Raw genomic sequence first — 13,324 nt, 5'->3', positions numbered from 1 at the left:
GAGTGTTGCATCATTTTCATGTTTCTGTCAAGAGTGAAGCCATTTTCCCTGCAGGAAGGGAGTAGAAAAGGTCTTTAGTCCAATATCACTCTCGTAGGCATACCTGCTTTTTCTTCCTCTGTCTTGCTTTTTTTTCTTCTTCTTCTTCCAGTTTAGTAATTTGGGTGGTGAATGAGGGAGCAACTTTTTTTTGTTTCTCTTATTATAACCACGACTTTTTTCCCCACATGCTCAAGCATGGAACCACTCCCACGCCATCTAGTCAGTTTTGGTTGGGTTTTCTGAGGGAAGAGGATGCCTCTTTTAGTCTCGCTGAACTAACCCTTAGTCGTGTGGGAGCAGCAGAGTGCGAGGTGAAGATTATGGGATCTGCAGCCACACTGAGTTCCCGTCTTGGCTCTGGCCTTCGTTAGCTGTGTGACCTCAGGCAAGTTAACTAACTTCTCAGTGCTTCAGTTTCCTCATCTGTAAAATCGTGGTGATAGTCTCACCTGCGTGTCTCAAGGCGTTCCCTTGACGGTTACACTGTGTAAAAATATCCATCATAAGCACTCCCTGAATTATTCAAAGCTTCAAATCTGGCTTCTCACTGGATAGCCATTCCCAGAAAGATGTTAAATATGGTCGGTGAGAGCATGACCCCAGTCAGTACATGGAAAAACTTATTTTAAACCCTCATTCTGGTGCTAGCCATTGGGACAGCCCAGAAAAGCTGTATTTATGGCTCGCATGGGTTTCCTTGGCAGGGCCCAGCTTAGCACCATCCAGCCTGGTCCCGTCTCACCAAGTTCAGGTGGTATCCAGGCAACACACACAGACAGCCTGACTTAGTAGAAAACACGCAGCCAGTGGTGGCGGGGATTCCCCCCACCACTCCCCACTAGATACTAAGGATGAACTTGAAGTTGTTGGAAGGAACCACATTGACAGCCCCGGAAACCAAACTTGCCCTGGTAGCCACAAAAAACGTAGAGTTCTAGCAGCTTCGTTTCCAGCGAATCTTTCCTGGCCCCAGGGCTTAGAGTTTCTTTACCTCCGAGAGGGTAGTAGGGAGAGAGGTGATACTTACTGCAGCTGAGGTGCGGGGCCACTCAGCCACTTTCAGAATCAGTAACCTGGGGCCTAGCCGGGACCTGCCTGTGTGCTGCAGAGAACGCACTGCAAGGTCGTGATGCAGCCCCCGGTCCTGAGACCCCCGTGAGAAGGGGAGCAGTCGATGTAGACGTGTCCCATGGGACTGACCGCAACCATAATCACTCAAAGGAGAGCGCTCTGTGTGGCCTTCCATCAGGGGAGTGTCTGGAGCCGGGCTCTGCAGGGAGATGGGCTTTGGATGGTTAGGGGAGGACTTGCCAGGCGGGCCGGCGGACAAGCTGGTGCCCTTGAGGGCGGAGTGAGTGTGGTGGGTTTGCTGTCGCTTCCTGTCAGCCTGTCATGCTGGAGGGGCTTATAGGGAAGTGATGGAAAAGAATAACATATTTTGGGTTTTTCTGTAGGTTTGAAGTATTTTATAATTTTTGTCATTTTTTATTGAAGTATAGTTGATTTACAATGTGTTAGTTTCTGATATATAACATAGTGATTTACTCATACATGTATACATATTCTTTTTCATTATAGGTGATTACAAGATAATGAATATAGTTCCCTGTGCTATGGGGACCTCGTTGTTTATCTCTTTTGGATATAGTAGTTTGTATCTGCTCATCCCAAACTCCTGTTTTTTTCCTTCCCTCCTTTCCCCTTTGTTTCTATACTGTCTCTCTTAGCCTTTTCCCCCATGTTTGTAAATTGGAGATAATATTTGTACCCTATATCCCTAGAATAGTGCTTTTAAAATTGTTAAGTCATGGCACATTAGTGGATTTTGAAACTGATTTAGTAGATGTAAAAAATGGATCGAATAGAACCACAAAGACCAGAATTTATCACACTGTTTCTGACATGCATGTATGTATGTGCATGTGCCTCTCTGTGTGTGTTTATATGTATGTAGGTCCTCGTGAAATGTTACATGGGAAAATTCATTTCCTACAATGGGTCATTGTCAGAAAGCTTGAGAGCTACTGTTCTAGACTTACTGTATGAAGATCACATAAACATAAAAAAGGGTTGCAGAGCTCCTTGTAAACCCGAAAACACCTTACCAGTTACCGTTTTTACTGAACACTGGAAGCTGAAGCAGACAAATAAAGGGTGGCCACTAAGTGTTGCCCTGCTGTTTCTCCGCCCATCCCGTCCATCTCAGATAGTGGTAATCAGTCAGCATGCTGTGTCCGGGCCGGGGGGCCTCGACACAGCACTGCAGGGCTCAGGTGAAAGCTCTTTGTAACCCAGCCACAGGCTTAGGTATTGCTGAAGTCCGTCAGGACCAGTCTGTGGTTGAAAAGTCCTGCTCGGCGCTTCCAGAGCTCTGCCTCTCATATAAGCACCAGAACAGATGTGATGCCTCGGACAGCATGGACGTCTCTGCATTACAGGCCCCCACAGGGTTGTCTCCTGTCTTCTCCCTTCATGGGGCTCCCCCACCACCATCCTCATCTGGAAGGGATTTACCTTCTTCTGCCTCCCGAAGGCCGTCAGAGCAATCCAGAGTCCCCGTCCGTTTTCCCATGAAACAAAGGTGGCAAGAGACCATTTTCCTTGGAACATGCACTTTTCTCATTAATTGCATTTCCCTATGCTGGGAGCATGGGGCGCAGATCCCCTGCAAGCTGCCCGGAAGGCGACGGCATCTCCCTCAGGAGATGCCCTGCTTCTCAGCTGAGGTGGCAGACTCTTGACAGTCACAAAAGGAAGCGGGCCTTCCCCAGGTTAAAGTCGCATGTGCCTCTGTGTCTCTGCAACCTGTGGAACTGACTGCTCTCTCAGGAGGCTCCACGGAAGAGTCCCCGTGGACCTGGGAGAGGCAGGTCAGAACCTCCCTCAGCGGGATGTGCAGTCGTGCACAAGAGACCTTTGTGTGTGGATTTTAAGTCAGGACTCAATATGCCATTCTGGGCTGTGAGAGGAAGAGCTCACGCAGCTCAATTACCAAGCCAGAAAGCAGGCTCCCCATGTTTTATAGACCTCACTAATGAATGAGTCCCGTGGCCTCGGCTGGACCAGGCTCCCCCGCACCCTGCCAGCCCGCCTCCCACACCTCGGTATATTCATCAGCTATAATGGATGGCTGGTGCCAGTGGAGGCTGAGGTCTGTGCCTTTCTCTCTGGGATATAGAGCGATCTCCAGCCATTAATAATTCATCGTAGAGTAATGAACATAGCCGTACCAAGTTGTGAGCAGTAATAACCGAGTGATAGATCAATTTGTTACTTCAGTGTGCTGAAAGATAATGGTGGTTAGTCATGAAAGGTGCAGCGTTTTTTCCCCCAAAAGTTTCCTAAGACTTAGATCAATGTGTTTTTGTAAGTTCTAAAATAAAATGGGTCATTAAAAAGGAAATGAATTATGGTGGGTAGCCTCAAGCTGATTTATATTCAGAGATGCTTATCCACAGTTAACCGGACCTTTTTTCCAAATGCCTTTGGTCATTGGGGCCTGTAAATCAGAGTAATTATTACTCATTAATTAAATCTAAGAAATGGAACGCAGCTCCAGCCTTCGAAGAGGGAGGCTGGGATTGTTGAGATACGTTCCCCCAAAATCAATAATAATACTTTGAGATTTTACGAGTAAGTAGCTGGAGTGAGAATAATTGTTTTATGTCTGCTCAGAAACCCCCGTGATCTTTTCACACCTCATTGAACTTTAGTTGTGTTTCTCCTGGGCCGGGCCCTGTGTTGAGCACTGGTGTTACCGACTAAAATGAGCACGATCTCTGTCCTAAGGCAGCAGTCAAGATGGTAGTAACACAAAATAGATCCAGGGGCAGGCCAACCCTCTGACTTCGCTGAGGAGTGGAGGATTGGGGTCAGACTAGACAGAAGACTTCAGACAGGAAGGGAGCTATTTGAGCTGTGCCTTGCAGATCAGCAGTTTTCCAAGCAAAGAAAGACGAGAAAGAGAACGTTCTGGGGAGAGGAATGACAACGGCAGATGGATATGAAAGTGGAAAGAGGATGGGGAGTGAATTATTCTCATCATCACTACATTTCCCATGTGGTATCACATTTAATCTGTACAACAACCTCATGAAGTAGAAGTATAATTTACCCTTATTTTTTTTTAAAGATGAGGAATCCAAAGCTTAAACATTGAGTCCTTTGCCCAGGGACCCAGAGCTGGGAGGTGGCAGAGGGCTTAGAAGTGAGTTGGAAACAGGAATGATCTTTCATCAGCGTTTGGACTTGGTATTAAAAATAATGGGTTGTTGTTTTTGATGCAATAGAAATGTTTATACTAGTTATAAAATTCTGGTTTTTGAAGTGAAAAAAAGAAAAGTGAATGAAGGGCTGCAAATGGCAAAATACCCTTCTTATGGGTGAGTTGTATTCCATTACATATATATTCTGTATCTTCTTTATCCATTCATCTATTGATGTGCACTTAGGATGCTTCCGTATCTTGGCAATTGTAAAGAATGTTGCTGTTAATAGTGGGGTGTATGTGTCTTTTTAAATTAATTCTTATTTTGTGGTTGGCTTTATTCTTTTGAAAACTATGCGAGTTTAAAAAGCTAAGACTCTAAACATTCTTAGAAACAATGAATAGTATATATATGTAAATTGTAAGAACATACGCAGTATATTGTATATATGTATTTACATGCAATATATTGTACATGTGCAGTCAGATTGTAACAATTCTATGTAATAAAAATGAAAAATGAAAAACAAACGAACAACAAAAAAACAATGGGGACCACTAGTGGTTTATCATCACCGTTATCAGAACAATCCAGTGGTGGAAGCATCGCTGAACCCTGCTTGTACACTGTCTCTGCATTCTCAGCTAGCAACCCAGTGAGGTGCGAGACCCTTGGAGTTTTCCACAGCTTGAGCAGAGCTGAGTTGTAGACGGTCACTGGTGGTGGCAGGCAGGATGCAGCCGAACCCAGGGATTCTAGTCAAGGAGCCTCGTTAAGAGGCTGTTGCTTTAGGCGGATGTAGTGTTGAGAAGCGTGATGGTGAAAAGCAGTCATCATCCAAACCCTGTATTTTTATATCGGTCTACAATTTAAAAGTCCTTTCATGCATAAATAGCTTGTTGATTCATTCGCACAAGGGACTTTTGTGACAAGGGGGTAAGTAAGCCTACTGACTTGGCTCATTTGGGAGGGGAAGGATAAGAGCATGGAATCCGCTTTCCACGCAAAGGAGCTCATGTTGAAAGTAGCGATGTGACAAGCAGCTTGTAAATATGCAGACTTGCTGATCGACTGAGGCCCAGAACCAGTCTTTCCCCCCTCGCCAGGTACGACCTTGGCCATCTGCATGAACGCTTGCAGACTAGAAACCTGATGGGGTTCTGGGTAGAAGGGCAAACTATAACTAAAACCAGGAGATTCAGCTTCAACTCAAAAAAAGGTTTATAAAAGATTCTTATGTGGACCAGAAACAAGCCAACGCATCAGTGGCAGAGTCTCCTTGCTGCAGGTGTTGCTTAGCAATCAAAAAGAAAACTCCCTTCCTGACTGAGCCGTTCCAGTTATCACTGACCTAAGCACCCCTTTCAGAAGACGAGTTCTTATGAAATTAGACTTTTAGCCCTGGAGACTTAAAGGAAAAACACACATCTGCTGATAAAATTGATTGATGTAGTGTTTCAGTAAAGGCTCAGTTTCAAAACCAGCACTTAAAGCAGTAGAACCTCTTTTCCGCCTCCAGAATAGAAGTATCCAAGAGAAACAGTGCAAACATTTATAGAATTGTGTGAAAAAAAAAAAAACGCTCAGTATAAATAGCACTAATGTTAGAGAGGTATGTCTGAGCAAACTCCTTCTCTGCCCAATTTCTCTCTAGTTTCTAGTAATGAATAGTTTCCTTCTTCTAACAGGTGATTTAGGGAAGCCCCTAATGTTTTCGCAACAATACTGAATGGCCTTAACTTTTTAACCCATTTGTTGTCAATAGATAGTTTGTGTATTTTTATATGCAGGGCCAGCAAATGAGCAATTCCGTCTTAGGCTGGGTCATGGTGGCCCGGGTGTGGATTTCAGATATGTGTGTTGAGGAGTTGTTTATCCAAAAATACACAGATGTGTTTAGCAGCTTACTCAGACCCCAGTCCTGCTGACCTTGAATGTGCCTTAGACTTTGAGTGTAAGTGACAATATAAACACACCCATATACATAGATACACAGTAGTGTGTTTTTATTTCTGTTTATGCCACATGTTTCGCTTAATGTAAAGCACGTGTCTGATGTGCTGGGGCTTTGCTGCGTCAAGCCAAAAGTGCTGAGTTTCCTGACTGAGATCTACCCATTTAAAATATTAGGTCTATTTTGGGCCTATGTTTGCGAATGCATTAAAGCCGTCAGGCGTTTTTCTGTTGGCACTGGAGAAAATGCTAATGATCACAGTGGTTTCAGCACCAGCCAAGTATAAAAGCTGTAACTAAGAGGGATTAGCAGTTACCTGGATTTGCCGAACAGGGATTCAGAAGCGCAGACATTCACATGTCGGCAGGCGGCCACTTTGGTTGGTTGGTTGGTTGTTTTAGGCAAAATGGAAATGGTAAAGAGTGTCACATCCCAAAACAGCAAAGGAGCCTGAGCACTGGAGAGTTCTGAAACTTTGGTAGATGAAAAGATGAGTGGAAAAGTCTCTCTGTGGACTCCAGGGGCGTCGGAATATGGCCCCAGGTTTGCCTCCTCCCAGGTGAGGAGCCTGGAGGTGGAAGGGTACAGGAAGTCCACTGTCTCTTCTGCACTATTTCCCTCATTTGTGCCGTTTCTTTTCCTTCCTCCCAGTGTTGCTAACAACCACAAGCAGAATTTGATGACGGTGGCAAACCTTGGCGTGGTGTTCGGACCCACCCTGCTGCGTCCTCAGGAAGAAACCGTAGCAGCCATCATGGATATCAAGTTTCAGAACATCGTCATTGAGATCCTAATAGAAAACCATGAGAAGGTAATACCTCATTGGTCACTGTGCGTGGAGAAGTGACTTCGGGGAAACTAGGTTGGAACTGGCGTGCAGGGTTGACCAGCGGTTATGTCGCTGGCTGCTCTTACCCTGTGGCAACGATAACGGAGTTGCTGATAGTGGTGGCGATGGTGATGGGGATAAGCATCTTGGTTGTGGTGGTGGTGGCATTGGGCAGCATTTATTGAGCATTCCTCTTGTGACAGGAACTCTGCTAAGCACTTTAGGTACGTTGTCATTTTAACCTCACAACAATGCAGCGAGGGAGGTACTCCTGTGAGCCTCATTTTGAAAATCCTCTTTACCCATTTTCTTACTTGGTTGTCTTCTTATGAATGTTTGAGTTTTTTAATGTTAGGAGTAGTAAGCTATTTTCCTTTCTGTTGCAAATATTTTTCCTAATCTATAGTTTTCTTCCAGTTTCATACATGGTGGATTGTTTCATACTGTGTGTGTGTGTGTGGTCTGTCTTTTCCTTTAGGGCATTGGAATTTGTGGTCTGTCTTAAGAAGACAGCCCTCACCCCACATAATGAAGTAGATCAACACAACTGCCCTTAGAAAATGATGCAGGGGACATCAAGTGTCATGTGTCCCAGTTCCTAGTAGCAAATCCCTGTGAAGCATCTCAGAGCCTGCAAGGTCCCTTAGGGTACCATTTGACAGCCACAGTGCCGGGATATAATGAAAAATGCTTCCTCCTAAATAAAACCTTTACCTCGAATGGTGAATTAATCGTGCCAGATCACCTGCAGAGCAAGTCTAGAATCTGACCACTGAGCACCTGCATGGATGGCACTCCAACACAAGTTGTCTGGATTTTTCCAAGAGCCTCCTCATTTGTTCCCTTGCTCCTACCCTTGGCCTGTCTCTTTAGATCTCAGCCACCAGAGTGAGCCCTTCTGAATGTTAGAGCAAAGCATATCAGTTGTCTGCTAAGAAATGTCCAGTGGCTTCCCATTTCACTGACTGAAAGTCAGAGCTCTCACAGGCACCTAGGGTGCCCTCCACGGTCTCTGCTCTCCCCTCCATCTCTTGCCTCATCCTGTCTTCTACCGCCCTCTCCTCGAGTTCCCTCCTACAGCCACCGCGGCTGCCGCGCTGTCCCTTGCACACAACACACAGTCTTTGCAGTTGCTGTTCCCAGGGCCTGTGACACTCTTCCTCCATACAGCTACATGGCGTACCTCTTCACCTCTTTCAGGCCTAGGTGACGCCTTCCTAGATCTCTTTCTTGAAAATTGCAAGCAGTTCTAAAGCAGGGGACAAAAAGGCAGAAGCCCCTCAGTACACACTCAGTACGAATGTGCTGGATGAATGAACGGGCTCTTGTGGTAGCTAGCCTCCAAAGTGGCTCCCAGCGATCCTTGTTACCCAGTGTTCACTGCCCTGTGCATTCCCCTCCAACTGTGAATAAGGATCCCAGTCCTGATCGCAGTGGGGTCAGTAGGAATCTGAAAATTGCAGAAGCAACGGAGTGTGACTTTGAAGACTAGTCTCAGGACCTTGTAGCATTTGCCTTAGTTTCTGGACTTGCTCCCTCTGGGGGAAGCAAGCCACCATGTTGGGAGGGCCGACACAGCCCAGCGCACAGGAAGGGAGGCTTCCTGCCAGCAACCAGACCAACTTGGCGGCCACGTGAGTGAGCCAGTTTGGAAGTGATTCATTGAGTGCATCTCATAGGAGACCACTGAGCTAGGCCTCCTCTGAATTCCTGACCCACAGAAAGTGGGAGAGACACTAAATGTTTTAAGTCACTAAGTTTTGGGGGTAGTTTGTTACAGAGCATTAATAACTAGTGAAGAACCTCTGAATATAAACTTTCACAAAGTCACAGAGGTAGCCTGCAAAATCATGTAAACAACATAGCCTTTTTCTTATATGATTAATAAAGAGATATGAAATCAAATGATTTATTTGAAGAAATTATCTGCTCTCTATCCCAAACTTTGGACCACTGTCCAACCACTTCCCTCAAATACAGTAAATCAGATATAGGAGAAGATTATGTTATATACGATAAAAATGGACTTGTGAAAAAGGAGTGTAATCAAATAGCAATTAATGATGTGGTTTCTAAACACAAACCAGTTGGCTTTATATCTGCCACCTCTTACTAGCAGTGTGACCATGGGCAGATGACTTAATTTCTCCATGTTCATAAAAGTACTTTCAGTGCAGTGTAACGGCTATAACACAGAACCCCAAAACATAAGTGACTCAGGACAATAAAAGTTTATCTCTTGCTCACATACCAGTTTACTGTGGCTATTCTGGGAGTGAGATCCTGCACAGTGATTCGGCAACCCAGGTTCCTTCCACCTCGTAGCTCTGCCTTCCGCTCTGCAGATCTCTGCCATCAGCCAGTTGGTGGGGGAAATGCGGGAGCATGGAAGATTGAGTAAGATGGCATGGATCAAGGCGAGGAAGAAGCTTTCCTTATTTTCTTCCACATTCCATTGGCCGGAACCCAGTCACGTGACCACATCTAACTGCAAGGGAAGCTGGGAAATCACCCTAACTGTACTGAGCAAAGGGAAGCAAGTTTGATGACCAGCTAGCCAGTGAGCCACATGCCCTCTGGTGCTTTGCTGTGAGGATTAGATAAGGTGATTTATGTAAAGAATTTAGCCAAGAATCCAGCACGAAGTAAGCATCAAGATCTGTAAACCACTGTTTCTCGCAGTCTCAACAGAATTCTCTGAAAATGGAGCCTAGTTTCCATCTCTAAAAGTGACATATGCCCCTCTCTCAAAGTAATACTTTTAAATATAATCTTTTCTTAAATAAAATAATAATAAATTTGAGATAAATTTCTAAGGAGTAAGTTGGATTATGTTTCATGTCCCTAAGGGGCATATGCAGGTTTATAGCAGGCAGCGTCTAATGGTTTTTGAACTGTAACTGTTTTTGGTGTCCTTGGGCCTTCAAAGCCAGAAAACATTGGAAAGCGGCATGATAGAAAAAAGACTGGAGACTGCTAATAACAATACTGAAACTTGCGTAAACAAGCAGCCATCCTGCCTTGAGCACAAAATATAGAAATAGAAATGAAATATGAAATGCGTGGCCAGGGCTGCAAGTCCATGGGTAGGAACTGGTGAAAATACGCATCTGGTTTGGTGGGTTATAAATTATGTTACTCTCTGCTGTGTATCTGGGGAGGTACACATGGAAAGTCTGTTGCAGAGCTTCATTATATGTTCTTTTTCATTCATCTCTGCCAGAGAGTGGGATGAATCACGGTGAGGTCTACATTCCTGTGGGAGCCAGTGGAAGTGTGAGTGGAAACATTCTTGGGATGAAGGCTGCAGCAGAGTAGATGTCTCCAGCCCTAGGGGAGCTAGGGTACCACCTTGAGAGAGGCTTTTAATCTGGAGTCCATGGTGGGCTGGAGTTATAATGCAAGCACAGTGTATGTACATGATTCTGGGGAGATAGTTTCTTACTATTCATCAGGTTTGCCTTTCTGGTGAAAAACAACTTAGAATAAGGGAGCTTGACTCCTTTTCAAATGTCACTTTAGGCCTGGTCTGGTATAAAGTGAGCAGATGCCGCCTTCGCCCCCTTTGGTACCCAGTGATGTTCACTTCACAGGAATCCGGAGCATCTGCAGCCATGCTCTGAGAGCCCTTGGCTTTCTGGAGACAATGCTTTGGATGAGTTTCCTGCCAACAGAACTAACTTCAGCCATCAGCAAGGACATGTTGGTGTCCTCAGATAAATACTGTCATCTTCCTTTAACATCCACAATATGGAGATCTTAACAGTATTTAGGTGTTTAATAAGCATTCCCTTTGGATGGCTATAATTTTCTAGAAACACGTGCACACACACGCACACATACACGTCATGAAGGGCTCCTTTTCTAACTTTAGTGCCAGAAGTTGGACAAAATCCTGAAACCCCACTTGGAGAAATGCTTTCCAACAGCATTGCTTCATCCCATCCCCGTAACAAGAAGTGTTTGATAGCATATACCCTAATATGGGTCTTAAATATATTTCCCCCACAGTTATGGGGTGTAATATTCTCTCATGTTGTTAAGAATATTATATAGCTCAGTGGTAGAATGCTTGCTTAGCATGCCTAAGATCCTGGGTTCAATCCCCAGTGTCCCCATTAAAATAAACAAACAAACCTAGGTACCTCCCCCAGTTCAAAAAAATAAATAAATAACTTTTTAAAGAAAGTTGTGTACTTTGTGCCTTGGAAAATAATTGGGAGGGACCCAGAAATAAGTAGAAGACAGTGCTGGAAGAGAGTTTAGAAACCTGGGCATGGGAGCCACTCATGGACATAGAGAGAGAGAGGAGAAGCCATCAGATGTCTGTTTTGTCTGTTTCAGTTATCTATTACTGCGTAATAAATCATTTCCAAACCTAGCGACATAAAACAGCTCACAGTTCTGTGGGTCAGGAATCTGGGGAGAGCTCACATGTGTTCCGTGTAATATCAGCTGGGGTGGTTTGACTGCAATAGGATGGTCTTCCTTGCCTGGGACCTCTGTCCTAGCTGTTGGCTGAGACACCAGGCTCCTCCTCCTCGTGGCCTCGCTCTCTCCTTGTGATCTCTCATCGTTTCATAGTCTCAACTTTCAGAAGGGCAGACATAGAAGCTGCAAGGTCCCTTAAGGCCTGGGCCTAGAGTAGACAGAGTGTCACTTCAGCTATATTCTGTCGGTCAAAGCAAGTCACAAGTCCAGCCAGATTGAAGGGGTGGGAAGTAGACCCCATGTGTGGATGGGAGGAGCAGCAGCTCGTGGAGGCGGGGGAGGAACCGTGGGCTGCCGTCTTTGCAGGCAATCTCCCAGAAGGCCTTCATCCCCATCACTGGCATGTTTGGGTGTAGTACCCACTGGAGAAGACGTCTCTTTCTTACTGGTGGCTCAGCATCTCAGCAGTTCTTACAGAGGATGTTCTTCTGTTTCTCCTCAGCTTCTTCGCATAACCGTGGGGCATCTAGCATTCTATGATAGTGACAAGTTCAGTCCTCACGTACCCTTTGTAAGCCTCAGTATGGAGAACTAACTCCTCGGTGTCTGAAACTGGAAAAACATCTTTGTCTTTAAAACTGACATTTAAAAGTGAGAGAGGTTTCTGCTGGCTCAAAAATTCAGCTTCTTTTTCCTGATAAACCATCTTTTGCAAGAGAAGGAAAAAGACTTCTGTGTTTTAACTGGTGAAAGCACATGGCCTTTCCTTCCCTCCCCCCGTCCCCTCCCCTTCTCCCATCCTCTCCTCAGCTCTCCCTCTCCTCTTCTTTCTCCCCCTCCCTCCCTCCTTGTTTAGTAAGCACTAACACTAGACTTTCAGACCAGGGGTTTAAAATGAAGATAAACTCCTTCATATTGTTTCTGGCAATCCACACCCCACCAAGACACCACCTGTTGGTCTAGAAACATCCCTGACTATCTCTTGTCACAGAGAATCCACCTCTCTCTCCTTTGTGGGAGCCTTAGTGGTGTGTTTCACACAGACCTTCAGCTTGGTCAGGTGATGCGCGGTAACCACATGCTAACCTGTCGTGATGCCCAAGACACTCTGTCCTTCGCCTCTTGCACAGCCCTGGGAAGAGAAGCAATGTTTGGACCAGTCTGTTGAAAATAAATATCCCAGAGTAACTGAAGGCAGAGAGGAAAAAGCCAGAAGAGAGGAATTGTGTTTCGAGGCTCAGGGTGATTTTTATTTTTCCATGTTGTTCATATATACTGATTTATTTACTCAGTTGAAAGTAACGGGTCTTTTTAATGTCTGTAGTCTAGAAGTAATAATGATAATAATAATTATTATTATAATAATAGTCACAGCTAACTTTTACTTACAGCTTATTGTCCACAAGTACGGTGCTAAGCAGCCTTACATCCATCATATCATTTGATTTTCATAGAAACTCTATAAGATCAATGTTTTTTGCTCTGTTTTACAAACCATGACTCTGAAGCCCAGAAAGTGTAAGAAACAGCTGGTTAGGAGAGGGATTTAGGGCGGCTCTCACAACCCAGGCTACCGAAATCTATTCCAGTTAATTCTAGTCACTGCATACGTTGTGCATCTGCTGTTGACCTGAGAGAAGTAAGGCGAGCCCTTTTCCCTAAGGCCCTCCTCGTTTCTCAGGATAGAGCTAACCATAGCACAGTGTGCTGGCGGACAGTCAGTGAGATGAATAGTATATGGCACCACTGAGGAGAAATAATCTAATTCAGCTTGTACTGGGCTCTGACAAATAAACAGACGTTTTCTGGGCAGAGAAAGACTGGAGACAGGAGGGACAGCCTTCTAGGAAAACATTAATC

The 13,324-nt window shown here is 45.0% G+C and overlaps 1 protein-coding gene across 4 annotated transcripts in view; it reads left to right on the top strand.

Moving 5' to 3' along the window:
• Nucleotides 1–13,324, top strand: part of ARHGAP26 (Rho GTPase activating protein 26) — a 411,458-nt gene that overhangs the window by 303,649 nt on the left and 94,485 nt on the right. For all 4 annotated transcript variants that reach the window (XM_031671891.2, XM_072955787.1, XM_031671880.2 and 1 more), the window contains exon 18: nucleotides 6,856–7,015. In XM_031671891.2, the coding sequence (XP_031527751.2) occupies nucleotides 6,856–7,015 (160 nt within the window). The remainder of the gene's footprint in view (nucleotides 1–6,855; nucleotides 7,016–13,324) is intronic.

The sequence above is a fragment of the Vicugna pacos genome, chromosome 3 (genome assembly GCF_048564905.1).
Source record: "Vicugna pacos chromosome 3, VicPac4, whole genome shotgun sequence".
Classification (NCBI taxonomy): Eukaryota; Metazoa; Chordata; class Mammalia; order Artiodactyla; family Camelidae; genus Vicugna; species Vicugna pacos.
The sequence above is the reverse complement of the archived record's forward strand: the minus strand, read 5'-3'. Positions and strand labels throughout refer to the sequence as shown.